Source organism: the organism of the source record quoted next, unplaced genomic scaffold, assembly GCF_019419815.1.
Source record: "Pyrus x bretschneideri cultivar Hongxiangsu unplaced genomic scaffold, Pyrus_bretschneideri_v1 Contig14, whole genome shotgun sequence".
Classification (NCBI taxonomy): Eukaryota; Viridiplantae; Streptophyta; class Magnoliopsida; order Rosales; family Rosaceae; genus Pyrus; species Pyrus x bretschneideri.
In genome coordinates this window covers 4,809,018-4,835,358 of record NW_025999435.1, presented here as the reverse complement: position 1 = coordinate 4,835,358, position 26,341 = coordinate 4,809,018, and the positions used below count along the sequence as shown (strand labels likewise).

The window sequence follows — 26,341 nt, the reverse complement described above, 5'->3', positions numbered from 1 at the left end:
GAAGAGAATTATTCTAAATACATGGTTTCTGTTTAAGTATGATTTGTAATTATTAAAAACCAGCGAAAACGTCAAAATTAAAAGAAAAAGTGGTGATGCCAACTTAGACCCATACACACATGATAATGTTTAGGTATTTTCAGCCTTCGAGGTCGAGTTCTTTAGAAGTGGAAGAGACAAAAGTAAGCCAGAAACTAAGTTATTTTAAAGGAAATTTTAACGAAAAGCTTCCGGTATTGTTCATTTTAACAAAAAATTACATTTTTACACTAAAAAGTCAATCATGATCCTATTCATTTTATCCTTTATTTTGTCCTTATCGTTAAAACTCAAAGTTTTCAAACTATTTTCATTAGTTTTCTTTATTTTATATGTAATAAAATTAAATTAAAAAAAAATTGAAACTGGCATTTAATCATGAAAGCTAAATTATTTCTAGGTATCATCGATGATTCAGAAGAATGTTGCATTATCTTCTCCTTCGCTTTGGTTTTGTCCCACTAAAATTTTCGAGCAAGAATTTAAAGAGACAACTATATTATTGTATGGTGGACATCCAAAAGAGAGATTATGATAAATGCATGACTTAGTGAATGACCACCATACCTCATACTAACTTCAACCTTTCAATTCCTTGTAACTTATGCACCAAAAATAGGTGTCTCTACTAAAGATGAAATGAACAAGTTAGGGCATCTCTAAAAAAAAGGTCAAAAAGTCTATATTAGTAATAACAGTAAAAAAAGACAGCACTAGTATTTTCAAACCGAAATTCCAATTTGTATGTGACATGACATGGAATGGTAGCAGAGGAAGTTGTCGAATTTGACAGCAGCTTCAAGTCTATTTTTAGTGGGTAATAAATTTACAAAAAATATCAATCTACCACATAAGCCTTCAAATTTAAAACCATCTCCTTTGGATATGGTTTTAGAATGCAAAGTTTTTTCTTTGTCATATCACTTTTCTCGATATTTTTTATTAGTTTAATAACAATGTAATTGTAGTTTTGAATTATCATATGAGTAATGCTAGAGAGACTAAATTTTGTAAACTAAATGACATGGAAGTTAATGATTGGATTATTACCCGAGTATTGATTAACGTGCTTATTTCTTATTGATGACACGTAATTTAGTTTGCAAATTTAGAATACAAATTTAGCCTACCTAACACTACTCTTATCATATTATTAATAACTTTTTGAGATTTTTTTTTATATATATAGACCCAGTCAACGTGCACAACTTAACCCACTAGCGCTATCGTTTGTTAAAAAAAAAAAAAAAAAAGATATAGACCCATGTTAACATTTAAAAGAGGCCAACAAAAACCAGAATGGTCAACCATTGGTGGGCTTAGGATGTAAAGCTAGATTATGAACAAAAGAATTTAGGGAAATTGCAAAATGACCCATTTTCTTAATCTTAGCACCGAAATATGACAAACGGAATATGCATAGAGTATGCACACGCCATGCATAACAATATGATAGAAATATGATTTTTTCTACACCTTGAAATGATCAAATTACCCTCTTATATAAATGGGCTGCCTAGAAATTCAACCCTCATTTCTGCTTGAAGTGGTGGTGGTGCTGCTACTGGTATGAGGATTGCTATAAGAATTACTCCACAACAACAACAACAACCTATGCATCAATTCTTCAATGACATGGGGGGAATGGTTGCTCTCTCTCCCTCCTTCCCTCCCTCCCTCCATCAGTATTCAGATCTTCACAACAACAACAACAACCCATCTTAGCTTTTTTGGATTTTTTTTTTTTCGAAAAATATAAATTATTACCCAATTTGCGGCTCTCTCTCTCTCTCTCTCTCTCTCTCTCTCTCTCTCAATTCTATTACTTTTCTTAGCGCTTCCTATTGATGCAATGGGCCATTTTTTTTGGAACTCGAGGGTCGCGACAATGATTGGAGCTTTCAATTTTTTAATTTGGGAGTTTTGTTTTTACTGTGAGAAATTAGGGTTTTTGATGCAATATTTAGACCGTGTATCGATTTTGTAGTTGACGTGTATATTAACGGCGTTGGGGGATATGTGTGGGCTTAGATTCTGGAAATCCCTTAGGGCGTGTTCGTTTCCCCTCACTAAAGTTCACTGGACTGGACTATACTAATGATTAATCCAGTCCCATGTTTGTTTCCTGTATGGCCTATATTTAATGAGACTAACTCTCACTCGCCTAGACTATTTGATTAGCAGGTCTTAGCTTCCCCTCCCCCCCGTCTCCAAACCTGACGATCGCACGCTCTTAGGAACGCTAAAAGTCTGTTAACATGCTTTTGGGGAACTCTGTTTACCAGCCCATTTCCCAGATCTGAAACCCAGCCCCACCCACTGCCTAAATCTCAACACCGAAATTCGAAAAAAAAAATGCAAAACAAAAACACAACAATCCCTATATAAAAATTATTCCTTATTCCCAAAAATTCACAAAAAAAATTCCTTTCCCAGAAAATTATCGAGAAATGGACAGAGAAAGGGAAAGAGTAGCTTTAGTACGAAGAAAAATGAAGAAATGAGGAGAAAGAAGCTTTAGGGACGAGTTTGCAGGAAAAAATGGAAAAAATGAGTGCTGGGGGACGGCACTTACGGGGAAGAAAATAAAGGAACTCCCAGGGAGAGTCCAGATAGAGGATGAGTGTTCTAGACACTCTAAAAAACACAAAGAAAAAGCTTGAATAAAAAATAAAATATTATTAGATGTGTATTAAATGATATAAAATTATAGTTGTTAACTATTCTTTTTTTTTTTTTTAGTCCGGCATTCTACCAAACGCTTCACTAAATCAGTCCAGCTTAATCTAGTCTAAGCCAATCCAGCTTAATCCAGTCTAAGCCAATTCAGCTTAGTCCTTAAAGTTAGTCCACTTCGAGTTAGTCCGGTGCAACAAACGCACCCTTAAAGATCTGTAGTTTACAAATCTTTGACCTGAACTTAGATTCTCGAAATCCCATTAAAAATCACCTATTTCCAGTAACATGAACATGACATGCACATGACATGCTTACAAATTTGAGCCAACCCAAAAACTTAGAGCTCACATCTCTTTCTTCGAAATCAGAAAAATGACATCATCATCTGTGAGCTTTTACATTTTATATGTGGGTATATCTGTTATTTCTCTTTTGTGCATGGTCCGATTTTATATGTGGGTATTAGGAAAATGGGTTATTTTTTGCCAATTTCCAAGAATTTAAGCAATTCACCTCTAAATATGGGTTATATCCACTATAGTGATCTGAGTTATATTTAATGTGGCTTACTAGAGCATTTTACAATAGTGAAATGTAATTTTCCTCTTGTGAATCCGACTACTTATGAGGGGTACTTGACCCCTTTATATAAACCTTGAGTGAGCTCCTTGACTTTTAATTATCTATTGTCCTATCATTTAATGGGTGAACATGTGGATGTGGCCTATAATCTATTCCTCCATTATCTACTCGACATGTGGATAGGAAGTTACATTTACACAGAGCGCATCTAAGCTATTTACTAGTCGACGCGTAACGAGCATAGTGGTCATTAGAGAATGGTCGAAAGTCACTTTACTTGAGCGCTAGGTCTAATAGAATTATGCCCCTTTATAGACTTCTATTCTTGTCGATGGCTAACACGTAGATCTAAGTTAACATTGGACATACATGTCTATGGAGGTCTACACCATAAAGTTGTATGGTCCGCTAACTAGCTTGAGCTGTCGGAAAGTACTTTAAGTTATGTGCTAATCTTTTTTTTGTTGGTAGACAATCTAGAGCTATGAGTGGTCATTTGATGATAGTCATCTTTCATTCCCGTAGTGTGGTTTTGTCGTTGGGATTCTTTGGGCCGTATTGTAGGTCAAATGTCTTATCCTTTAATTGGATCTCTCGATGCCTATCCATTTGGCTAAAAAGCAGCTATATATTATTTAGATAATGCTAGGGAAACCTAATTTTTAAACCAAATTTACAAATCAAATGATGTGTCACCAATAGGAAATAAGTATGTTAATCAACATTTAAGTAATAATCCAATCATCAACATCCACATCATTTGGTTTAGAAATTTGGTTTCCTTATGATATTATTTTAAGGGTAATGTTAAGGAAACCAAATTTGTAAATCAAAATGATGTGGTGGTTGATAATTGAATATTACTTAAGTGTTGATTAACATGCTTATTTTCTATTGGTTACACATTATTTGGTTTGCAAATTTGATTTAAAATTTTGATATTTCTAGCTTTATCCTTATTTGAAGGGTTCTAAAAGGACTATGGGTTAACAACTCATTCAACATGCAACAACTTCAATAAAAATCATTTTAAATTTCTTTGTCAATTTTACCCTCCATTAACCTATAATTAATTAAAATTCTTAACTATGCATTCTTCTATTCCCTAATTTGAATTTTGAATTGTGAATTATTAACAATGATAATTACGTGTGTCGAAGATATTCAAACTCTTATTTAGATATGAAAAAGATTAAACTAACTACTAATGAAAGATTTAACAACCAGGGAACTCTTGGCTGTTTTGGACCATTTACATTTGAAGCAATGTGGTTGTTGCACCCTAAGTTTAAGGATTTTGTGAAGGAAGCTTGGAAGAGTGTGGATTGTCTCTCCCCTTTGGATAGATTTAGGGCTTGCGCTGGAACCTTTACTTCCTGGTCAAAAAATGGAACCATAACACTTTTGGAATCTAAAGAAGAGAAAAAATGGTATTATGCGGGAGTTAACTGAAATTCAAGATAAAATTATGAAGGATGGGAGTATTGCAACAAATAGAGATTTGGAACTTGAGAACAATCTCACTAAAACTATGCATACAATACTCAAGCAAGAAGAAATCATGTGGGCTCAGAAAGCCGAAGTTAACTGACTTCAATTAGGAGATAGAAATACTACGTTTTTTCGAACGCTGAATTTGGGAAGATGTCAAAGTGGGGGAGGCAGATTCTCTGCCCTCCCACTTCCAGTGCCCTCTCGTACCCTCTTGTTTGTGTGATCACGGTTAAACCACATCAACATTTTATATTACTATTCATTTTTGTCTTATTATCTAGATAAAAAAATAATATAAAATGTTAACGTGACTTAACCGTAATCACACAAAACAGAAGAGCATGGAAAGTGGGAGGGCAGAGAATCTACCTCGATCAAAGGGATAGGTGCGCGTTAAAGGCCCCAGGTCCTGATGCACTGTGCGCTGGATTCTACCATGAATGCTGGGATCTAATCAAGGACTCAATCATACCAATGGTAAAAGATTTCTTCCAGAATGGCTTAAGCTTAAGACTAATTAACCATACAAATATTACATTAATAACTAAAGTGGAAACTCCAGAAGTCGTAAACCACTACAAACCGATAAGTCTTTGCAACGTTAGCCACAAAATTATTACAAAAATTATAATCAAAAGGCTAAAGCCTTTACTGGACTTGTGTATCTCGAGCAACCAAGGTGCCTCTGCACCGGGGCGTTCAATTCAGGATAATATATTAATAGCTCATGAAATATTTTCAAGTTTTAAAGGTAAGAAAGGTTCTATTGGTGCTCGTTAGGAATTTTCGATTCCCAAGAGCTAGAAAACTGGGAAGGCAGGCACACATCTTAATCAAAGTGAAAAGTGATGTTTGAAGATTACATCTAGCATATTTCAGTTAATGGTACAACAGCCTCTGAGTTCCATGTTGCAAAATTGGCTGTTCAGAACTGCCCGTGTCTTGGGTTGAGAACGTTTCTCGTATATAGCCAAGCCAACAGAGCAAGTGAGATGCCTACTGGGATGATCTCTGCTGTCGAGTATATTCCCACAGCGCAATGGCACCGCTGACATGAACATTTAAAGATCTAACAACTCCCAACTGTGGAATCTCAATGCAAGCATCCAGAATATGAATGATATCCACTGGTATACCTTCCTTTTCACGCCCAAGGACCAGTACCTATACAATCGATTGGATGAAAATTGAGTAAAGCTACAATGTCAACTGGACTTTCCCCAATCCGATCACTTGCTAGATTAAGATTAAGACTGGGTTCACATAGTAACGCACCGTCTTTTTAGGAAAGCTATACTGGTCAAGCGGTACACTATTTGCAGTTTGCTCTAGTCCCAAAATTGAAAAGCCTTCTCGTTTCTTTCTCTCAAGGAAGACCTTCAAACTGTCCACTGGGACTTCAATGATAGGAACCCACTTTTCTGCAGTCACACTGGGGAAAAACAGTAACTAATTTACTAAGAGAACATTTGAAAAATCCACCTCAGAACACAAAATATAATAGACAAATAATAAGCCGAAATATGCCATCATTAAAATGAATAGCCTTGTAGTATACGAGAGGCAGATCAGTTTGTCTTGCAACAAAATATGGACATACAAAACCTAATTGGCAATAAAGACATATTTAAATAATTTCTCTAGGGCAGTTACTACATTCTCTTAAAAGGAGGTTACATCGTTTTTACTATAGATATTGTTGATACTTGGACCTTATAACCTTCAATTTGTTGCCGATAATCATATATCCTTCACAAGTCTTCTATGTTTATATTATGTAAATGTACAGTGGATAATTCTTAAAAAAATAGACGGTTTCGATCATTGGACAACATCTCAAGATTGGTCAACAACAATTCTTACTCAAATATAAACCAATGTTCCAAGAAATAAGCAGTTTATTGCTCACCAGAAATCCCTATGTTGTGCAACAAGTGGACCACCAAAGTGACTGGAAATTCTTTTGCGAAGTCACAATGGTGATGTGACGTGCAGTGTGTCACTAGTGTGGGGCACAAATGTACCACATATTGGAAACCTAGAGGCTAGAAGGTCTTTTTAATGAAAGATTAACACCATTTTGGAATTTTTGTTTGATTTTATTTATGTGGGGGTTACTGATGAAGGACCAGGCTCTGCATCCCTAAATTTGGTATGCTCAGGTGTTATAAAACCCTGAGTTTATCAACCTATTTTACTTTTAAAAAGCTATACTATATTTCCAATATTCAGCAAACAAACACAAAACAAAGCACTAGGATTAAGTAAGGACTTAGAGACGCATGTAATCTAAGTAACAAATGGATAGTGCCGAATTAGTAACAAACCTGATGAGCTGGAACTGTTTGTCATGTACTACGTTTGCATCTGCAACAGCCAAACCCGACACCTTAAACACCTGGTAAGAAAAATGAAGCAACAGAAACTCAGCTAAAATACTCTTCATGCATAAAATGAGATCACAAGAGTGGATAAAATGCCCGTTATAATCCCCATCACATACCTCACAAGTCCGTGCCAGGCCAGCAAGGTTAGGTATGCGATCAAGAAGAGATGCCACAAGAATGAGTTGTTGTCTGCTTGCTCTCTCTCTTTCCATTGCCTGACTTCTAGACTGCAGCACCTGAGCAAGAAGCTTATCTTCCTTCTCCATTTCTGTTTTATTTCAAATCAGATTACATTAATTTCATGTCTGTTACAAGCCTGCTTTTAAAATGGAATCTGCTATGGAAGCCAACAGTTTTCCGAACTCTTGTTTTCTCAACCTACTAGGTATCTTCAAATTGAGCACTATAACAATGTCCCTTGCTTAACACAATGATCTGATGTGGTTATATCATGTGCAATGTGAGTTGGGAGAAACATGGAAATAAGTAGGCATTTTCCTTTAAAAGTTTGACTATTTACAAGAAATTTAACACCTAAGAAGCTATTCAACGAAGTTTTTAGATACCTTCAAGTGGTTTGTAAGTGTCTTGGTTGCCAAAGAAGGAATTTACGGCTATGTCATGCTTCTCATGTTTAGAGAGGGTAATCTTTTTTTGAAAATCCAGTGAAATATCTTTGGGCTGCTGGGTATGTGAGTTTCCTTCATTTGCATTAGATGGTATTGCTGTGCAATTTTGATCTTCATCAGATCTTAAGCTTTCATTCTTAATAGCCGCAGCATCTTTTGCCATTGAACTCCGAAGATCTTCCCTGACATCCTACAATGCTAGAATCTGAGAAGCCGATCATAGAAGAAATAGCCAGTAGAAAAAAAATATATATATATATATGTACTTACATTTAAAAAGTTGAGCACTTGCTCCGTAAGTGACACTGGTACACATTCAAACTCGAGTGCCTTTAATACAACAAAAGAAAACTTGATTCAGATATCCCTGATTTACCAAACGCAGAGGTAATCCTGACTATCAAGCACAAAGATTGTACACAACTGGCAGTAACAGGGAGCAAATGGCTTCAGTTGTCTTTGCATGTTAAAGTGATACACAACTTTGTTAGGTTTTTCCAGCCCATGATAAGTTGTCCTAAGTCTATAAGGAATTATAGTCTTAAAGGATTAAATTGTTTTCCCAATTGGAGTTAGTTTCTCAATTGGAGTAGGATTTATAACTAGATTCCAATTAGGATTAATAATCCTTATTGAAGAAGACCTTTATTATGTCTATATAAAGGGGCTATTGTACTAGTTTTGAATTGGAGGGAGCAAAACAATAAATTGTATACCACTCAAGGGATTAGAGTGAGAGAATATTGTAAAGTGTGTGCGAGAGAAAAGAAAAGAGATAAGTGTATTTCTTGTTCTTGTTCTTTCGGGTTTTTTGTCAAGTCCTAGTTCTAGAGATTTGGCAAGATTATTGGTTGTACTCATTATTGATAAGGTGAAAGATTGTTGTTGTCCCGAAGACGTAGGCACATATTGCCGAACCACGTAAATTCTTGGTGTTATTTATCTTGGTTATTTGTTTTTCAATTTCCGGAGTTTGTTTTATTTTTCCCATTCTTAAACGCGATATTCTCACATGATATTCTCAACAAACTTTATATATATTATATATATGTGTGTGTGTGTGTGTGTGTGTGTGGAAATAAGATATGTGTATTATTCTTGCTTTTTATATTCTTTCAATTGTCTCATATTTTGATTATGCTTGAAATCCATCTTTCACTTTCTAGAATATTTTACTGTTACCTTTTCAACAACATATTAACAAGAGGAAAAGATAGAAATGTACAACTTTAAAGAAGGTAAGAACTACAGTGCTAAAAAAATACTTAATGCGAAAGATATTGTAACCTAACTGTAGCCCATCAAAAGTCCCACCTCAACCCGGTTGATGAAAATCCCAGCAGGAGTGACAGAGCTACTGGGACTGTAGGCATCAAGAAATCCTCCCATTGATGCTCGTAGGCTGAAATGTAAACAAATCAAACTGATATCTCAGATCTCATTAAATTCATACGTATATGAGGCATGAACCAAAAGCGCCTTCATTATGCTAAACTTGATTGCAAGCCAAAATACATACATTTGTACATATGTTTCGCATGTAAATTGATTGACTAATCTACCAGTGAACAAACTCATTCCAAGTATATGGTCTGCTAGAAATCCATATATGTTGGATATAAATCTGATTTGATCATCCTACTTAATCAACTTGATTAATAGCCATTTATTTTTATTTATTTAATTTACCATTTTGGTTAACTTATTCTATTCTCGTATATGTACACCCAGGCACATAACAGCCATCCTCACCAGGTTAAGTAATGAAAATGTAGATCTTAACCAATAAAGCACAAACTTAACCCTAAAAACTTTTAGGAATAGATAACTGGTAATAACAGTTTTTGGGCAAAGAATTAATAAAAAATGTACGTGACAGTACAGTTTAGGGAGGAAAACCACATTGGGATATCATACCGCACACAATCAGAGTTCTTTGCCAGGTAGGATTTCAAATCCTCAAAACACCTCTTCTCTAAAGTCATAGTTCCAGGGGCCCTAGAGTCCAATGGAGTAAACAATTTGCAGAGAACTTGATAAACCAATAACTGCAAACCGAATCAACACACAAGAAATGAATAAGCATTACAAAAAAAATTAGAATATAATTAATTAACTAATTATTCACCAACTTTGAAATAGCCAACCTGGGCGAAACCGCGCAAACTGTGGTGATGGGATGTTAGTAGTGGAAATATAGGAGGAAGTAATTCATTCAAATGCTTGTCTTGAACAGCTTGAGATGCATGGAGGATGACATTGGCTGCTATAAATACATATGAAGAGAGTGCCTGCATTTAATGTTTAGTAATTAGTAGAAGAATTAATGTCTACTATACATCAAAGCATATTAACCTCGACTAATTGTACCAATGTATACACAAATAAGAGGAATTAAAGGGAACTTAAATCTCCTTAGTAAGTAATGGATGCGTGCACTTACAACAATCAATTGGAATGGTTAACCAATTCCTCTGACATCAACCAATGAACCTTATATCTCATACCATTCTAAGATGCAATTCTGAAGAAAATGACTAACCAATGAAGAAACAAATAAGGTTTCTTATCGAAGATAAGATGTTTCTAAAATTAGTACGACTAAGTTGTACCCACAACACAGCATGGAACAGCACCATTACATCAAAAGTTCTAGTTACACTGTTAAATGCTTTACAGTCACTTAGTCCATGGAGATTTGTTGATTTGGCATTATTTCTAGAATTTTCATCATATTTGCTGGCCCTTGCGCTGAAACATGGGAAGTAAAATGAAGACAACCGAGAAAGAACTGCACAGGTCCAACTGACACACTCATATCATGTAACCATTCAATAGGCTCATCAATTTGGAGTACAATTTTCTATTCACTTTATTTTTCAACATTCAGTCTGTGGATCGGTCGTTGGGAAAAAATAAGTTTGTGGATCTTCAATAAACCAATGATTTTCAGTATCAGAGTCACCCCACTGTTGAGGAGCACATGACCTATTGGCATTGTGGCATAAGCTATATGCACCTCTTCGTATTGTGGCAATAGCATGCGATTAGAAACACATTAGCAGCAAAGGTTAAATGAAACTGATCAGGAAAGCCCTAATTCAGCAAGTGAATTAAATGGGTTAAGTTCTTTTGAAAAATCAGGGATACAGGTTATAATTTCAGTCTCAAGAAAAGTTCACCAATATTAACAGCTTAGGTGTCTTGTGTCCATGCTTACAACAAATATTCATAAAAGTGACTGTAAATTTCATCAACTTGGATTTGCATGAAAGAGGGTTCTAAATTGCATCTACATGGAACATAACGTTGTCAATAGACAACTGCAATCCCCAGAAGCTCTTCAGTAGGTACCATTTAGAAGTGTGGTTCTGAGCAACAGTGTTCCCTTCTAATATCTCCTGCTCCTAAAATCTAAAGATTCCAAGATGTACTAAATAACCCTTTTCAACCAATAAGAATACGAGAGAACTGCAATAGTCAGAAACCGAGCAGTAAGGCCATAAACTCATAGTGACTCCAAAATAATATTATACCTGAGGCCTCATCTCATAATCTCTTAATACAGGGACTAGTTGCTCCCCAACCTGCAAGTCCACCAATAATGTAGGAATTTATAAGTGTCGATCTCAGTTTTTAAAAGTGAGGATAGCCAAAAGGTAGTTTAAAAATTCATCGAAGACAAAAATTAAGAATCCAAACAGGAACGAAAGATCTCATCCTTCACTTAGGTCTTTGATCCAAACTACACAAACATAGAGCTACTGTCCAAAATATCTACTTTGTAATTATCACTCAAACTCAATTTACTACCCGAGCCGAACAAAATAAGCAGATTTTCTTAATCAAAGTTTGTAAAGTTCAGTTTTAGTTACATGTCAATTAAATGAAAGTTATATTATAATTAGACAAATCACATGCACAAGCCTACTTGTTCCCACATATACACTTAAAAGTAGAGCGAGTGGGAATGTTACAGTTTAGCTACCTCCTCTAAAAACAAGTACCGTGCAAAACATGTCCACTCTCATTGAATGAGGAAATAAATATCCTTAAATGCCATAACTAATCAAATTACACCCGCATGCTCCCCTCACTCTCTCCACAACTATTATGAAATGCAAAAGAAAGCCTTACCAATGATGGGAACTTCAAGTACATATTAATTGCGAATGTTTCCAAGTATTGACGAACTGCAGGTAAATTGTTCATCTGCAATTAATTTTACAAGTAATTAATTAAACTAACAGATGAGTAACATTATATCTCCCAAACAATTACTTGCAGAGGGATATCTGCAGAGGAACGAGACCAATTGTTATGAGGCATTGCTTACTTACATAAAGGCATATGTGCAGGCAACGTGAAACTTCAGAAACTATATCTTGACATATGAAACGTGACAAAATACATATCATTTGCCACGCACGTACCTTACGCCTGTGGATCTGTTAAGATCAACAAAAATAAAAGAAACAAACATAAACAAACAGAGAGGTTGTAATCCCCACCTACCATCTAATTATCCACAACCTATCTGCTTATTGAAAAAGTACAGTGTTAACACGTTTTATTATCAATTCAAGCTTGTTAACATGTCATATTATTGTAAAAAAGTACAGTGTTAACTTGCATTTTATTTTCTTAATAACATCTTTCACTAGTCATTGACAGGAATTTCCATTGTAATTTTGTTTTTAACTTAAAAATTATCATGGTTACAGTATGAGCACTGAAAAAACTGAGGTCCCTATTCTAAAAAATTTAGAGGGAAAGGAGACTCACTGCACTGTATTTCTTATACAGCTCTTTCGAAAGATCCTTGTCGTTTACCTACATTGGCAAATGATGTAATGGACATCAACACACCATGTTCACAATTTGTAGCATTCTATAGACAAAAGTAATATGAACCAGAGCAATTTATGGAGAATGCATTGCAAGGAATTACCATTTTTGGAGATTTGCACATAATAGGATTACCTATTGTATGTTATAACACAATAGAAATTTCAAATGGGCTTATGATATCTAATTAGTTACCAAGTAAATAATGCCTAAGAGCATATGGGGAAGCACATCAAGAAACATGGGAAAGCTATAAATTAGAAGACTCGGAAAACAAATTAACAAAATAAATACCGCAGAATCTAGAAGCTCAAGCAAAAATATTTTTCCAGATTCCAAAGCTGCATGGCAATCTTCATTTTCATTTGGTGATCCCACCATATCGGACAAGTCTGCTAGCTTGTAAAACAGAACAGCAACAGAGGCACGTGCATACAATTCTGTGTTGATAAATTCCTGATAAGAGATTCCAAAAGAATATTTAGATTATAAACTTCAAAAGTACTTAAGAAGTAACCTGGAGAGATTAAACATGCCTACAATTCTGTTCAAGTTGTAACCAGAAAAAAGATGCTATCTAGGTGAACCAAAACAAATATAAAAACAAAAGAAAAAGAAAAGAAACAATTCCCTGCAGAGACTTATTATACTTGTATATGTTTTAAAGGTCCAGGTATTTGACTTGACCAAATTCGAGAAAAACATAATAAAAATAAATGACCTAAGGCAAGCAAGTTGCTTCTAAATGGAAAACCGATACATATAGAAGTTTCCTAGTCATATGAACAAACTAAATTATTCGATACCAAAGGATCCATGTTGAAGGTGCCCAAGGAAACTCTAAAGTATGCATATCAAAGGGAGTCGGGACTATGCCATTGTCAAGGGTAAATTATTTGAAGGTGCCACAAGGCAGCTGTAAAGTACATATTTTCAACAACATTATCAACAGTAATTCAATTACTAATGTAGCCTACTTTGGTAAGCTCAGGATCAGGGCCTTTCGCCAATAAAGAAACTTCAGTCCTTGTATCATGATTATCAGCTAATTCACCTTCAAAGTCCTCATCGAATGCAACTGGGACAGTAAACATTCAGGTTAAAATTATATTCTATGAGAAGGAACTGCTTAAAAATCAACACAGCTCAATCATATAAGTTGTCTAACCCACCAGAACCATGTAGTGACAGCAGCTTCAACTCCTTCACATAGTACTTTATAATCCTAGGATATGATAGAAAGAGGCCCGTTAAGTGTAATGCAGCAAGACGAATTGTGCGGGGACTTTTTGTGCCTTCCTCCAGAATTTTCTCAACAAACTGTCACAAAACAAAAGGAAAAAAAAAAAAAAAAAAAAAAAACATGATCAACAACCTTATACTTGTACATCAGTATTCAACAGAAATTCACAAGTGTGCATACACATGTGAACAAATTGTACATAGAACATCCTTCTATTGAGGGGTCCCTGAAATAACCTTGTGAGGCTCACTTCGTTATTTTTTCCAACGATCCAACCCGTCTATATCTTAATTCAAACATCGTTGCAAAATTCTAGACAAATCTGAATCCAGTTGAAGTGAAGAATACGCAAACATGGTGGATCCAAGAAACATTAATATGACCACCAATTAATCCAATGGTCATATGGTTTCCAATTTGTGTGATTTTTTCCATAGATATGATCTTTGAGGGAAGACCTAAAAACTACACGGTTTAGATCAATGAAATACAATTTGGTGTGGACAGTACAAGGGTGCCACTCAAATAAGCTTATTGAGGGATACCTCAACTAAGCTCACTAGATTATCTTTTAGGTCTTCCTGTAAAGATCATCTCTACCTAAAATAACCTAAATCGGAAATCATTTACTTGTTTGATTAAATGGTGATCATTTTAGTGTTTCATTGAATCACTGTATTCGTCTATTTTCTTCACTACATTTAGATTATCTTTTAGGTCTTCCCATAAAGATCATCTCTACCTAAAATAACCCAAATCGGAAATCATTTAATGGTTTGAATAAATGGTGGTCATTTTAGTATTTCATTGAATCACCGTATTCATCTATTTTCTTCACTACATTTGGATGTTTAATGGTTTTGAATATTTCTAACTTTTTGCAAGGATAACCTATGAATGAGAAATTAAATTTAAATAGTTAGGATCGTTGGAAAAAGTGATTGAGTGGGCCCCACAAGTGTCCCTCAAATAAGGTTATTTGAAAGATCCCTCAATAAAACAGGACTGGACATGTATACATATATATATATATATATATAGAGAGAGAGAGAGAGAGAGAGAGAGAGAGAGAGAGAGACTACACACCCACTTCAGAGGCCCAGGTGCATTGTCATTCATATGCATGCTCTCATCACTAAATAGGGATGAATGCAGAACAGAAGACAAAAGTGCAGCAATAGGTGCAACCTTCCTCTTGTTACAACTGACATGCAAAATCCAAGAAGACTGAACCAACTGCCACATCATCTGAATAAAGCAAAAGTAAAATGAAGGTTTAGCTATTTTACTTGAAAATTTATCTACGAATACTTAAGACATCAATTTTGACAGAGGCGACTTATGCATTAAAATAAAATGGGTATATCAACAAAAATGAAAGCAAGAACACAGGAAAACAATGTAACAATCCTCATTATCTGGGGAGTTGTTCTACCATTTAACACCAATGGAAACAACATATCAGCTTCATACCAGGTTAGCTTATGATGTGGGCTTTTGAAAGCTTAACTTCTTCTCAGGTTAATAGAACTAAATTAACCAGTTAAAAGTTGATCTTTGTTGCCCCTATTCTCATCCAGAATTTCCTTAACCATGGCGTATAGAGTACATATGAGCTCCACCAAAGTTTCTGTATGTTTAAGGAGAACAATTCTATTGGAAGGGGCTTGGGGCCCAAATTGTTAACAGCCTTTACCCCTGCATCCAAGGTCCTAGGTTCGAATCCTCCCTCCCCCACTATAGCATGTGTCAAAGAGGAGAATACTTTAAAAACACAATAGTACAGATAGTAAACAAGATATCCACCAAACAACAGATACTGCAAATAAATTAAAGACTTATAACAGCCACAAACAAAACTTTAACAGTCAAATCATCCCATAGCTACCTTCCAATGTAGCAGAATAGACTAACAAGGAAATCCCTGAATTCTGACAAAACAGAAGGCCAAAGTGAAGACCAAAACCTCACCCTTTCCCACAGCCCTTCTACCCCCACCCCCTTATTTTTGTCAAAAATCCCCCTATACCAATCTATCCAAATCACCCACAAAATAGCCATCCAACAGCATCCCCACAACACTTTAGCCTTCTATCCTCTGCCAAACCCAGCAATACTTTCACCAAGCACTGAGTGGCACCCTTCTTTTATTTTACACATGATACACCAAATAGGAGAAAGACAACTGGGTAAGAGAAATCTCCTGAGCAGATCCCTTCTTTCATTTTCTTGAGTAGATCCTACATATTGGCCCGCTTATTAGCCACAAACCAACCCAGAATCTTCACCTTTGTTGGGACTTTTGCAACCCCCAATCACCTTGGCTAGAATAAAGGCTGGATGATCCGAAGAATCCATCAAAATGAATTAAGATTTGCAAGAGAAATCTCCTGATGTTCCAACTTCCAATGCCTCCTATCCCCTCCCATTTTAACACACAACTCCTTCTAGAAGTGCAAATGGAGCTGATAGTTCATTTATCTCTTTGTCATTCAAATTATTTCTAAACCCAAAACCCCAACTTCGCGGATAAAAGGCAAAGATACAAATTTGGAAACCATATTCTGAAACCTGAATAATCTAAATAGCCTTCGAAAAAGCATGGCCAGTGGCTGGTCCCCCACCCACGAACCTCCAATAATCTAAACCACTGTTGTTAAAAAGGACATTAACTGAAATGCTTATATATGCAATTATACCATTTGAAAGGGGTAATTTTCTGAGTCCAGAAAGCAGTACTCCAAAACCATTTGAAAGCCAAAAAAAATATGCAAAATTCACAGAAAGTTCTTTTCCCCATCAAAAAATCCCAGATAAGTTAATGAGCTCTCACAAGAACCATGTAAGTGAACATTCTGAAGAGTGCAAAACCAATAGCCAAGAACAGTTTTACAGACAACATAGAAGGATTGGCCCCAAATCCAAGATTTCCATAGAGGGGAAATGGTTCAGAATGGGACTGAAAATTTATTTATAATTAAATGGTAGTTAACCAGTGCAATATAACTAAGTTGTCCATAGACACAAAGCATCCACACAGCCACACTTATTGGAGTTTCGGAATGAACCTGGGCATCCACCCCATCACATGAATAGATAAGTGAACCAGACTTTCCCTCGGACAATAGGCCCAAAACTAATCGGACTGATCTGAGCATTGGTAGAACAGAATTTTCTCCAGCATTCTCTAGGCTGCACATTTAGTGGAAGAAAGTTGGTGAGTCAAAAAGGAAAACTAACATCTCCGTCGGCAAAAGCTGTTGTCATGCACTTAGGCATCAGGCAATGGGAAAAGAGAATCTAAAGTATATGTCGCAGCTATTCAGAGAAGCCAAGAAAAGAGATCTTGAGAAAAAGATTGCCTCATTGCATAAATCTGTAAAAAAAGAGTAAGATCTAGGAAACCTATATGTAGTTAACCAAGTAAAAGTAAAACATGAACTAAAAATTATTAAATAAAAAAAAAATGAAATGAGCAAAAATTGCTGAATCTGGGAAAATAATAATGCTGGATAACAGCCTTCTTCCCCAACCCCAAAACGAAAACCCAACAAAAGTTAGATCTCTAATGAGAGCAGAACAAAACAACAAAAGTGGTGGTACCAGTAGGCTTCTTATTTCTTACCTCTCAAGAAGATCAGTAAAAATCAATCTGAGAGTATCACCTGAGAGCAAAAAAATATTGTCCTCTAAATGAAGCCCTTTTTTTAAAGCATAGCAAGGAATTGACAGTAGAGATTCTAGGCAAATCCACTGCACCAGTAACAGGAAACTAGTTAATATAGAAAGATCCATCAATACCATAAGAAATTAAGAAGAAATTAAGGGATCGTTTGGGAAGTGCTTTTAAATGACTGAAAGCGCTTTTAAAGAAAATGTTTTTGGGTTCCAAAAGCACTTGAAGTGCTTCCTGCTAGAAGAAACAGTTGTGCTTCTTGTAGGAAGTATTTCAAGTGCTTTTCCAGGTTTAACTTGCATTTTTACTAAGGATTGGTTCCAAAAACATTTCTCCAAAAGCTCTTTTAGCCATTTAAAAGTACTTCCCAAACAAGCCCTAAGCTTTGTAAAAATGACAAGCACCAGTACAAAAATGCCATAGAATATTAAGGAGAGAGAATAATAGCTGACGTGTTAGTAGTATATAGCAGAGAGACTTCATTTATGAAATTCCAATCTTCAAGATGTAACAAAAAAAAAATTCTCTATTTAAATACATGTAGCCAAGACATTAAGATTCCTCACCTTCCAATTCATTAAAACTGCACGTCGAGTCCGTACAAATACTCCAATTGCTAGGAGATTATTTATGTTCTGAAGAAAAGAAAGAACCAAGGAATCTAACAGAGGTTTTCCATCTGACAAAAACAGATTGCCATTGTTCTTGACAAGATCCAACGATTTAGGAGAAAACATAGACACTAGTGCTGTGAGAGCAGGAGCTAATGCTTCATATGCTGCAAGACTTATTTCCGCCCCAGTCTGCTTTGGAGCACACAGACAAGAGACTAAATTAGCTCATGAAAAGCTAAAATCTTTATAAGTAAGTCTTCATTACAACAGAAATCTGCAATTACTTTGAAAAGATACAATTAACATGTAAATTACCTCTGAATCAGTAACTGGAGATGAAACAGTTTTCCAGTAGAATTCCCACATAAAATTAAAAGCAAGATCAAGTGATGCATCAGCTATAAATTGTGCACACCATGATGAGATAGTTGCAAGAGCCTTCATGGAAATGATCTGTTTTTACCAACAGAAGACAGAAAAAAAAAATATCAACACTAAGATTCTGTAAAAGCACTACCATTACTAAAAGGAAATAATCAATGGTTGCTAAAAGATATTGAAAATGAAAATGCACATAAAACCCTACGTGAATGTCTTAATCATGTAAGTACCACAGTAAAAAGGGCAAACACTAAAAAACAAATCCACTAGATTGAATCCAAAAACAGCTGCTACCGAAGTAAAAAAAATTCTTAAATAACAATCTAAAATATCAAGTTCCCAGCATTGATGTAAATCACAATCACAACAAATAAAAACATAGACAATGGAATAAACAAAAATGAAACATTCTATAAGGAGAGCCACCGGAAGGTGCATGAACAACAAAACATTGTTGACTAAGCTCAACTGTAAACATTTAAAGGTTGCAGTACCAAAATGAAAATGCTAAGGGAAAGTAAAAGGATTACTCTTAGGCTATTAAGTAGTCATATTAACACAGATATCTGCCAACCGAAATTTGCATGAAGTAAAACAGTAATTAGGTATATAAAACAAAAAGATAGTATACACCCAATGTGTTTGCAGATGGTGTTTCAAATTTCAAGCAATCAAAAGGTAACTAGAGGACACATAATCATACCGCTTGCAACACAGCGGTGGTGGTAGAGGATGATAAACGGCGTTGACTAGGGCCTCCAAGTTTTCCTTTCACTGAACCAGGAAGGCTGGCATCTGCCATCTTAGTGGTATTGGCATGTGAGAAAATAGAACAGGACAAGTTTGCTAAAGACACCAACTCCTTCTGCAAGCCAGACAAATAGAAGAGCCATCAATAACAACTCGAAGGGGAACCACATTATAAAGGAAGAAGTTTACAAGCTTAGTCCAATTTGTTCCCCATACCATTATAAGAATAAAAACATTGGTAAACTTCTGGTATAAGTTAAGAGCATCTGGCTGACCAAATTGATCCATTAATTCAAGCGCACGAGATTCTGATTTGGTTCTAACTGTAGATCTATATTCAGCGACTCTGTCTTGCATCATCTGAAGCTCCCGCACCAAGCTCAAAATTACAATGAGAAACTTCACAGGAATTTGATCCAAATTGTTGTTTTCTTGGCAGAGACCAAGAGCATGAGTTTGAATAAACTGAATAAACCAGAAAAAGCAAAGTCAACACCTCCTAGTAGGAAAATCATATAAGTAGTTCCACAGAAAAATATGTAAGAAACAGGCCCCAAAAAGATTTGATTTCTCAGACAGAACATAGTCATGTACTAACCAAAACTGGAAAAATATAAAGGGACAGAAGCAGAAATTAAATTTGAAGACCAAAAAAAAAGGAGAAAAGGTTCACCATCAGTGTAGGTATCAAATGATATTCCTCCTGGCATGTAAGAAAAAGCACTCGTGCCCAACGCTTTGCTTCAAATTCCCAGGATTCCAAGTCTTCATCATCAAAAGTGATGGACCTATCAACTGAATAATGAACTGTAAACCTACTGGGGAATTCATGGAGACCCTTCAGAAGCTTCGTCTCAGTACTGCAGCAGTTGCCATAACAATTCTTCTTACCACACCCCATAAGCCATTCTTGTAATTTCACTCTTAAGCAACCTAGAATTGAGAGAGAGGGAGAGAGAGAGAGAGAGAGAGAGAGAGAGAGAGAAAAACAGAGCAAAACATTGTGAATGTAGCATTTAAGAATAGGAAATACAAGACAAACTCAGGAAACGAAAAACACATAATCAAGATAATCAAGATAAATAACACCAAGAATTTTAGTGGTTCGGCTATGTGCCCACATCCGCAGGGCAGCAACAACAAACTTTCACTATATCAATAATGAGTACAACATAATCTTGCCAAGCCTCTAGAATTAAAATAGTAAAGGTAAGACATGTACTTGAGTACATGGTGTACATTGCCAGAGAGTCCAGCAGGGAACATTTATTTATGTCTTGTATAATAAATGAAAATAAAGACATGTACTCAGTACACATGTGAACAAGTACGTGCCTGACACATGTGGCATACAATGGAGAACTCCCTTTACTATTTCAGAGATCCAAAGGAAATTAAGCTGAATAAAAAATGACAAGGATAAAACATACCACCAAAGTCGGTAAATTCCCAAGGAAATGTTGAAATGAAGTGCATAAGTATGTCAAGAGGGAGATCACATGCACACACCACTGAGGTAGCGGACTCCAGGATTTTCTCACAAACTGGAGATATGAAGACTGATCAGTTATGCTCTGGCCTTTTAACATATAACACTAGCAACACAAGTATTCAATTGTAAGAGACAAAATATTATGATCTAACCGGATTAGTGATTAGAGACCTCGAAGGCGATAATTAGGATTGAAATGTTGTTTGCTGCTCTCGATAAGAAATCTCAGTGCATCAAGTAGAACAACTTTGTCATTGGGAGCACTTTCCGTTTGGATCATGCCAGGAATCACATCTTCAAGCCACTGTCCTTCACTTTCATTATCATCTGTACAAACTTGACAAGCAGCTGAAGAAATGCATTCAGCAAGACACATTAATCCAACTCGACCAAATGATTGCACCTTAGCAGTGCGTGCTAGATTGATCAGAAATGCAATGCACGTCCTGTCACAATAAGTAGGAAAACAGAAACAGATATCAACCTCATCAAGCTCAATAAGTCTGTTAAAAAAATAGCCGGTGAGTTGAACATGAAAACTGCCCTGTAAATTGTAACCATAATTAATGATAACTTATCAATGACACAAGTACTTTCCATCCCTAGCAATAATATGCAATGTAACTTTGATAATAAAAAAACCTAATGAAGGGTGAAAACCAAGTAGATAGATAGTATACGAGAGAACAAGAAAAAATAGAACTGAGTGTACAATCTAGTAGCTGCAGAATAAGGAAGTCATCCAAAACTGACAAATAAAGGCAGCGCAGGATAGATATCTAACAATAGAGAGAACATAAATATTAAATATTTAAAAGGGATCTGTGTTCCAACTAACTAAACTAATTATTCCTTTCTGAGTGCCAAGATTAATCCACTTCAAAGAAAAATAAAATATGACCTAATATAAAAAAGAGTGCAACACCTAACAAAAGGCAGGAACAGTTACAACATATGCATCGAAGCATAACAACAACAACAAAGCCTTATCCCACTAAGTGGGGTCAGCTGTTTGAATCATAGAACGCCATTGCTTTTGGTTTTTGCGCCAAGTCTTCCGTTAGCTCCAAGTACTCCATGTCTTTTCTTAAAGTCTCTTTCCAAGTCTTCCTAGGTCTTCCTCTAACCCTTTTTCCCTAATCCTCTGTCTCATAATCGCATTTTCTAACCAGAGCATCTGGAGGTCTTCATTTCACATGTCCAAACCACAAAACTGAGCGCAGTGGCGTTCTAGGATCCATATAGCTGACCCCACTTAGTGGGATCAACTAACTAAACTAATTATTCCCTTCTGAGTGTGCCAAGTCTTCCTAGGCATCAAAGCATAACAATCCAAAACAAAAAGTAATGCATTCAATCAGCAGTACATGTACTATTATTTTTTTTTTTTTTAAATGTAAAATTTATAGTGCTATACCTAACCAATATGAGCAGAAATCAATTAAAATCAGAACAGAGGGCTTCCACACAAAAGGCACTAGATATAACACACAACATGAATCTTTTTTCATTTTTATCTAAAATAAAATCTTATTGACTTCTGATGAACCGAAGTTACATAAATAATCGTACAAGAAGGCAACTTCATTGTAATATTACAAAATCCCCACCCCCAGTAAAACAAACAGCCCCACTACAGCCCTTAACAAATTGAAACACTCATTACCACAGACCCCAGTCCTACCTTACAGCAGCCTCTGATCTGGCACTATGATAAAGACAGATAAATCCCCAAAGCATGGAAGCCCATAACAATGACCACAATCGAACTTTTTCCCACAACACCTCCATATCATCCCCAATATGACCCTGAATAAAAATAAAAATAAAAAATCTTAAATTTCTCCCCCTCCAAATCGCCCAAAATATTGCCAACCGCCACAGTTCCACAACACATTACGGAGGCCTTACAGTTTTACCACAGAAAAAAAAAAGACATGCTATTATATGTATTTGTGTGACTGTCTGGGTATGCACTATGCAAGCATATATTACATCTGAACATAAGTCCAAGTAACCTGCATTTCATGCTACATACTTTCAACAAACTACAAAATTTTCCATTCATTAGATTGGAAAGCTTCTATTCATTAGGTTGTGCCATGTGGTTATGTTTTAGTGTAAGACCACATCTGTTTCTATATTCCAAGTTTTGTTTATGCTCTCCATGTTGTGGCCATCTTGTCCACTCCATTCGTAATTTAATTGTTTTATGCAATAAAATTTGTATCTTTTGAAACAAATAAAGTCAGTCTAGATAACCAGCATGTCATGCTACATGCATAAAACTAAGAAATATTAGAATATAGAAAGGTAATTTCTATCTAATACTGCCAATTAAAGAAGAGAAAAAGAGACTCACGTACAGATACCCATACAAATTGAGTTCAAGTGAACACATTCTAGACCACTTAAACTGAAATATAATTAGCTTTCATATGAGACAACTCCTTTCTTTCTTTTTTTTTTTTTTTTTTTTTTTTGTAATTCTCTTAACACTATATTCATTGGCGGAAAATCATCAAGCATATCATAGCATACCTCGCATTTAGGCAACTTGTATACTGGCGTAGAAACCTAGCTGCACCTTCAATCGTCACTGAGGAGTATAGTCCTTTTACACCTATGTGAAGCAACAGAGTAATAAGGAAACCTAATGTATTGCGACACGATTAATAAAATCTATGCTCATAGAATTAGCAGAATGAAGACAAAGCATTAGGTCATCTTATTTAAAAGGAATACATGATGGGGACACACAAGAAAGCAAACAAAATGAGATAGTCACATATTCACCATCATGATATAGAAGATAAATAATACTTGCAATGATTATGATAATCGAGACATAGGAGAATGACCTATAAAATTTATAATGAACCAGTAATACCTTGTAAGATTATGATGCAAAAGGGTCAACTATCATGCTGAATTTTATAGCATGTCCCCGAGGGGACGGACAAACATACTGAATTAAGATGTCATATAAAATTCAAAAAGATAACAAACCAAATTCTTTGTGGTGCACAGGGTCATTTAGCCCTTCCATCAGTGGACCCAGAACAAAAGATCTAGGCACTGATTTTGCATGATTTCCATAATTCTTCCAATCAATGCGCAAAAATGACTGCATGATCAAGCATCTAACTGCATTATACACAGAGGGGAATTATGTCATGATAAATCTGTATAAATTAAACCAGAACAAGTTATTCCGAGTAAAATAACACTCCCATGAAATTAAAAATGATGGGATGGTTGACATTCAAGTGACTGTTACCTTGAGGATTATCGTGATGAAAACCCCGTTCCCACAAAATTGCTAACCAACTAAAGATTTCGCCTGGGCTTTCGATCAGGTTTTGATGAAGTACTTCTCCACTGACAGAGCTTGCCACCATACCATTACTTTGTGTGGTAGAATATTGAAGCAACAGGGATATCTGGGAAACAGAATGTTGTTAACATTATTACCTCGCCATCAATGCCAAAGTTCCAAACTTGTCTACTTTACTTGTTCAGCAAATAATCAGTTAAATTTATAACAATACTGACATTTCATATAGCCTAACTATAACGATAACAGCGGCATGAGGAACACATTCAGTTATTAACCAATTTTAAAACACACATACCTGGAAGTTCCAAGCTGCTTCAACCAAATGAGTGCCATACTCTTCTAGCATTTCATACAGCAGTACAAATGCCTCCCACTTCTGCCGGCTGTTCAGAAAAGACTCAACCGGGCTACACATTTTCCCAACACCCAATGACTTGGCTTCCTTATCAGCCCAAAGCTCCCTCTTTGTCATGCCACCACCGCTACCCCCACCGTCACCACGAGAATGAGTTTCAGCCTCCAAAACACCACCGGAGAAGGACTGAGTTTGGCCGGGCTCATTTATGCCCAGTGCTGTCTTGAGCATATGCAACGACTGCTTCCTCACCAAACTCTCCTTATGAACCTGAACAATAAAACCCAAAATTTGAAACTTCAATTCAATGCGTTTAAAGCAATAATCGATGAAGGTGCTAATGATATCGTGCGTACCAAGCCTCTTTTAATTCCGTCCCAGTATTCATTTTCTGCTCTGGTATCAAATCCTTCGAGTTTATCAGCCATGGAGTCAGCTCTTCCACTTGGGTTCGGTCTGGTCTGAATGCAAAGAGTGAAATGGCGACGACTGCCGCGAAAGGGAGGCGGAGAGAATTAGAGTGAAAGCTGTGGAGTTACAGTTAGAACTTAGGCAGCTTGACTTGAGAGGTGACTGAGAGGAAGAGAGACGACGGCGGCTGAGAGAGAGTGAGATAGACAGAGTCGAATTGAAATGGGCCAAAAAACCGAATGGATGTCGGGTTAGGTCCTCCGAATGGGTCCAATGGTTTGAAAAAAAAAACGTATTTCCTGATTTTTGTAAGCTGCATTTTTATTGTTTCAACGGAGTTTCTATCATTGAACTTGTTTCGGCGGCTTTATTCCAATGAATGCTTCCTTTTTCAACTTTGATTTGGTGGTTTTTGAAATGGGAGAATTCGATTTGATAGGAAGACAGAGAGTTATTATAGTGGTTTCGTGCTAGTTTGAGGTCATTTAGGAGTATTTACAGAAGTGTAAATTTGTAGTGGGTTGTGTGGATGCAAATTACCACCTCCTTCTTCTTGGACAAAATTGCACCTACAAAACAATTAGCACGTTAGGGTCAAGGCCAAGAGCCTCATGTGCCCACGATGAATGGGAGGGATCACTTTGCCCGAAAAACCTCCGATGTCAAAGTTATAATTTAGAGATAAAAGTGTTTAGAGAGTTTTTGGAGTATTGCAAGAGTGTGGACTTAGGTTTTTAGAGAAAAATGAGTAGTATTTATAGGGCATGGTTGGTCCCCTTTGGAGAAAAGGTGACCGGCCTTTGAGATGCTTTTTGTGTGCATTTTGTGGTTTAATGTGTGAGTTATTTGGCAATTAATGGATTAATTAGGTAATTAATCCATTCATTAGCCAATTAACACATTTTTGGAATGAATATTTTGGAGGTTATGAAATAATTACCTTGTGGAAAATATAGGATGAGGATGAATGAAATAACTTTGAATTTGTTACCTATTTTGGGCACTTTTGACTTGATTGTGGAATGTTTGTCCACTGCTCGCGCATAGGAATTCCGGTGCTCCTCAAGGGTAATTTTGTGCTTTTTGCCCAAAATCTACGTGTCGCCTCTTGATTATTTTTGGTTCCATAGGTTGGCTTGTAAGTTTGGACCATGGACAATAGTTTTGGATGATTTTTTATTAAACTTTGAGCCCTTTTGGTTAAATAATATTTTGGGATGGTTTTTGGTTAAATATTTGTTGGTCTAAGCCATTTTTATTAAAACTCCTTTTTTTTTTCTTTCAAAAAAAAAAAACATAATACTAGCTGATGATTTCATCGTGCCAATCCATTTTAGAATGATGTTATTCTAACATTATATTTTTTTTAAATGAATCCGAATATTTTTGAAAAATGGTAATTGTAGAATGCATTTTGAGAA

General features: G+C 35.9%; 1 protein-coding gene across 7 annotated transcripts; it reads right to left on the bottom strand.

Annotated features, from left to right (window-relative positions):
- Nucleotides 1-5,301: 5,301 nt before the first annotated feature.
- LOC125475258 lies at nt 5,302-25,157 on the bottom strand. Of its 7 annotated transcripts, none has more exons than XM_048579893.1 (31): nt 24,866-25,153; nt 24,450-24,779; nt 24,095-24,257; nt 23,824-23,961; nt 23,356-23,437; nt 20,986-21,260; nt 20,753-20,866; nt 19,996-20,255; nt 19,539-19,787; nt 19,276-19,437; nt 18,507-18,644; nt 18,144-18,383; nt 17,527-17,654; nt 16,970-17,093; nt 14,988-15,149; nt 13,831-13,978; nt 13,636-13,736; nt 12,953-13,114; nt 12,596-12,643; nt 12,151-12,258; nt 11,948-12,022; nt 11,347-11,397; nt 9,958-10,101; nt 9,728-9,858; nt 9,125-9,212; nt 8,081-8,140; nt 7,748-8,000; nt 7,298-7,449; nt 7,122-7,192; nt 6,070-6,226; nt 5,302-5,958 (listed from the first exon to the last, which is right to left on the bottom strand). In XM_048579893.1, exons 1-31 carry the CDS (start codon nt 24,935-24,937, stop codon nt 5,791-5,793), a joined length of 4,554 nt encoding a protein of 1,517 aa, XP_048435850.1. In that variant the 5' UTR covers nt 24,938-25,153; the 3' UTR covers nt 5,302-5,790. The 7 variants fall into 7 exon arrangements, with proteins under 7 accessions (XP_048435850.1, XP_048435851.1, XP_048435852.1 ...); XM_048579894.1 differs by having other exon boundaries at nt 18,144-18,380; XM_048579895.1 differs by lacking the exons at nt 24,095-24,257; nt 24,450-24,779; nt 24,866-25,153 and adding an exon at nt 22,499-22,623 and having other exon boundaries at nt 23,824-23,883.
- Between the last annotated feature and the right edge of the window lie 1,184 nt (nt 25,158-26,341).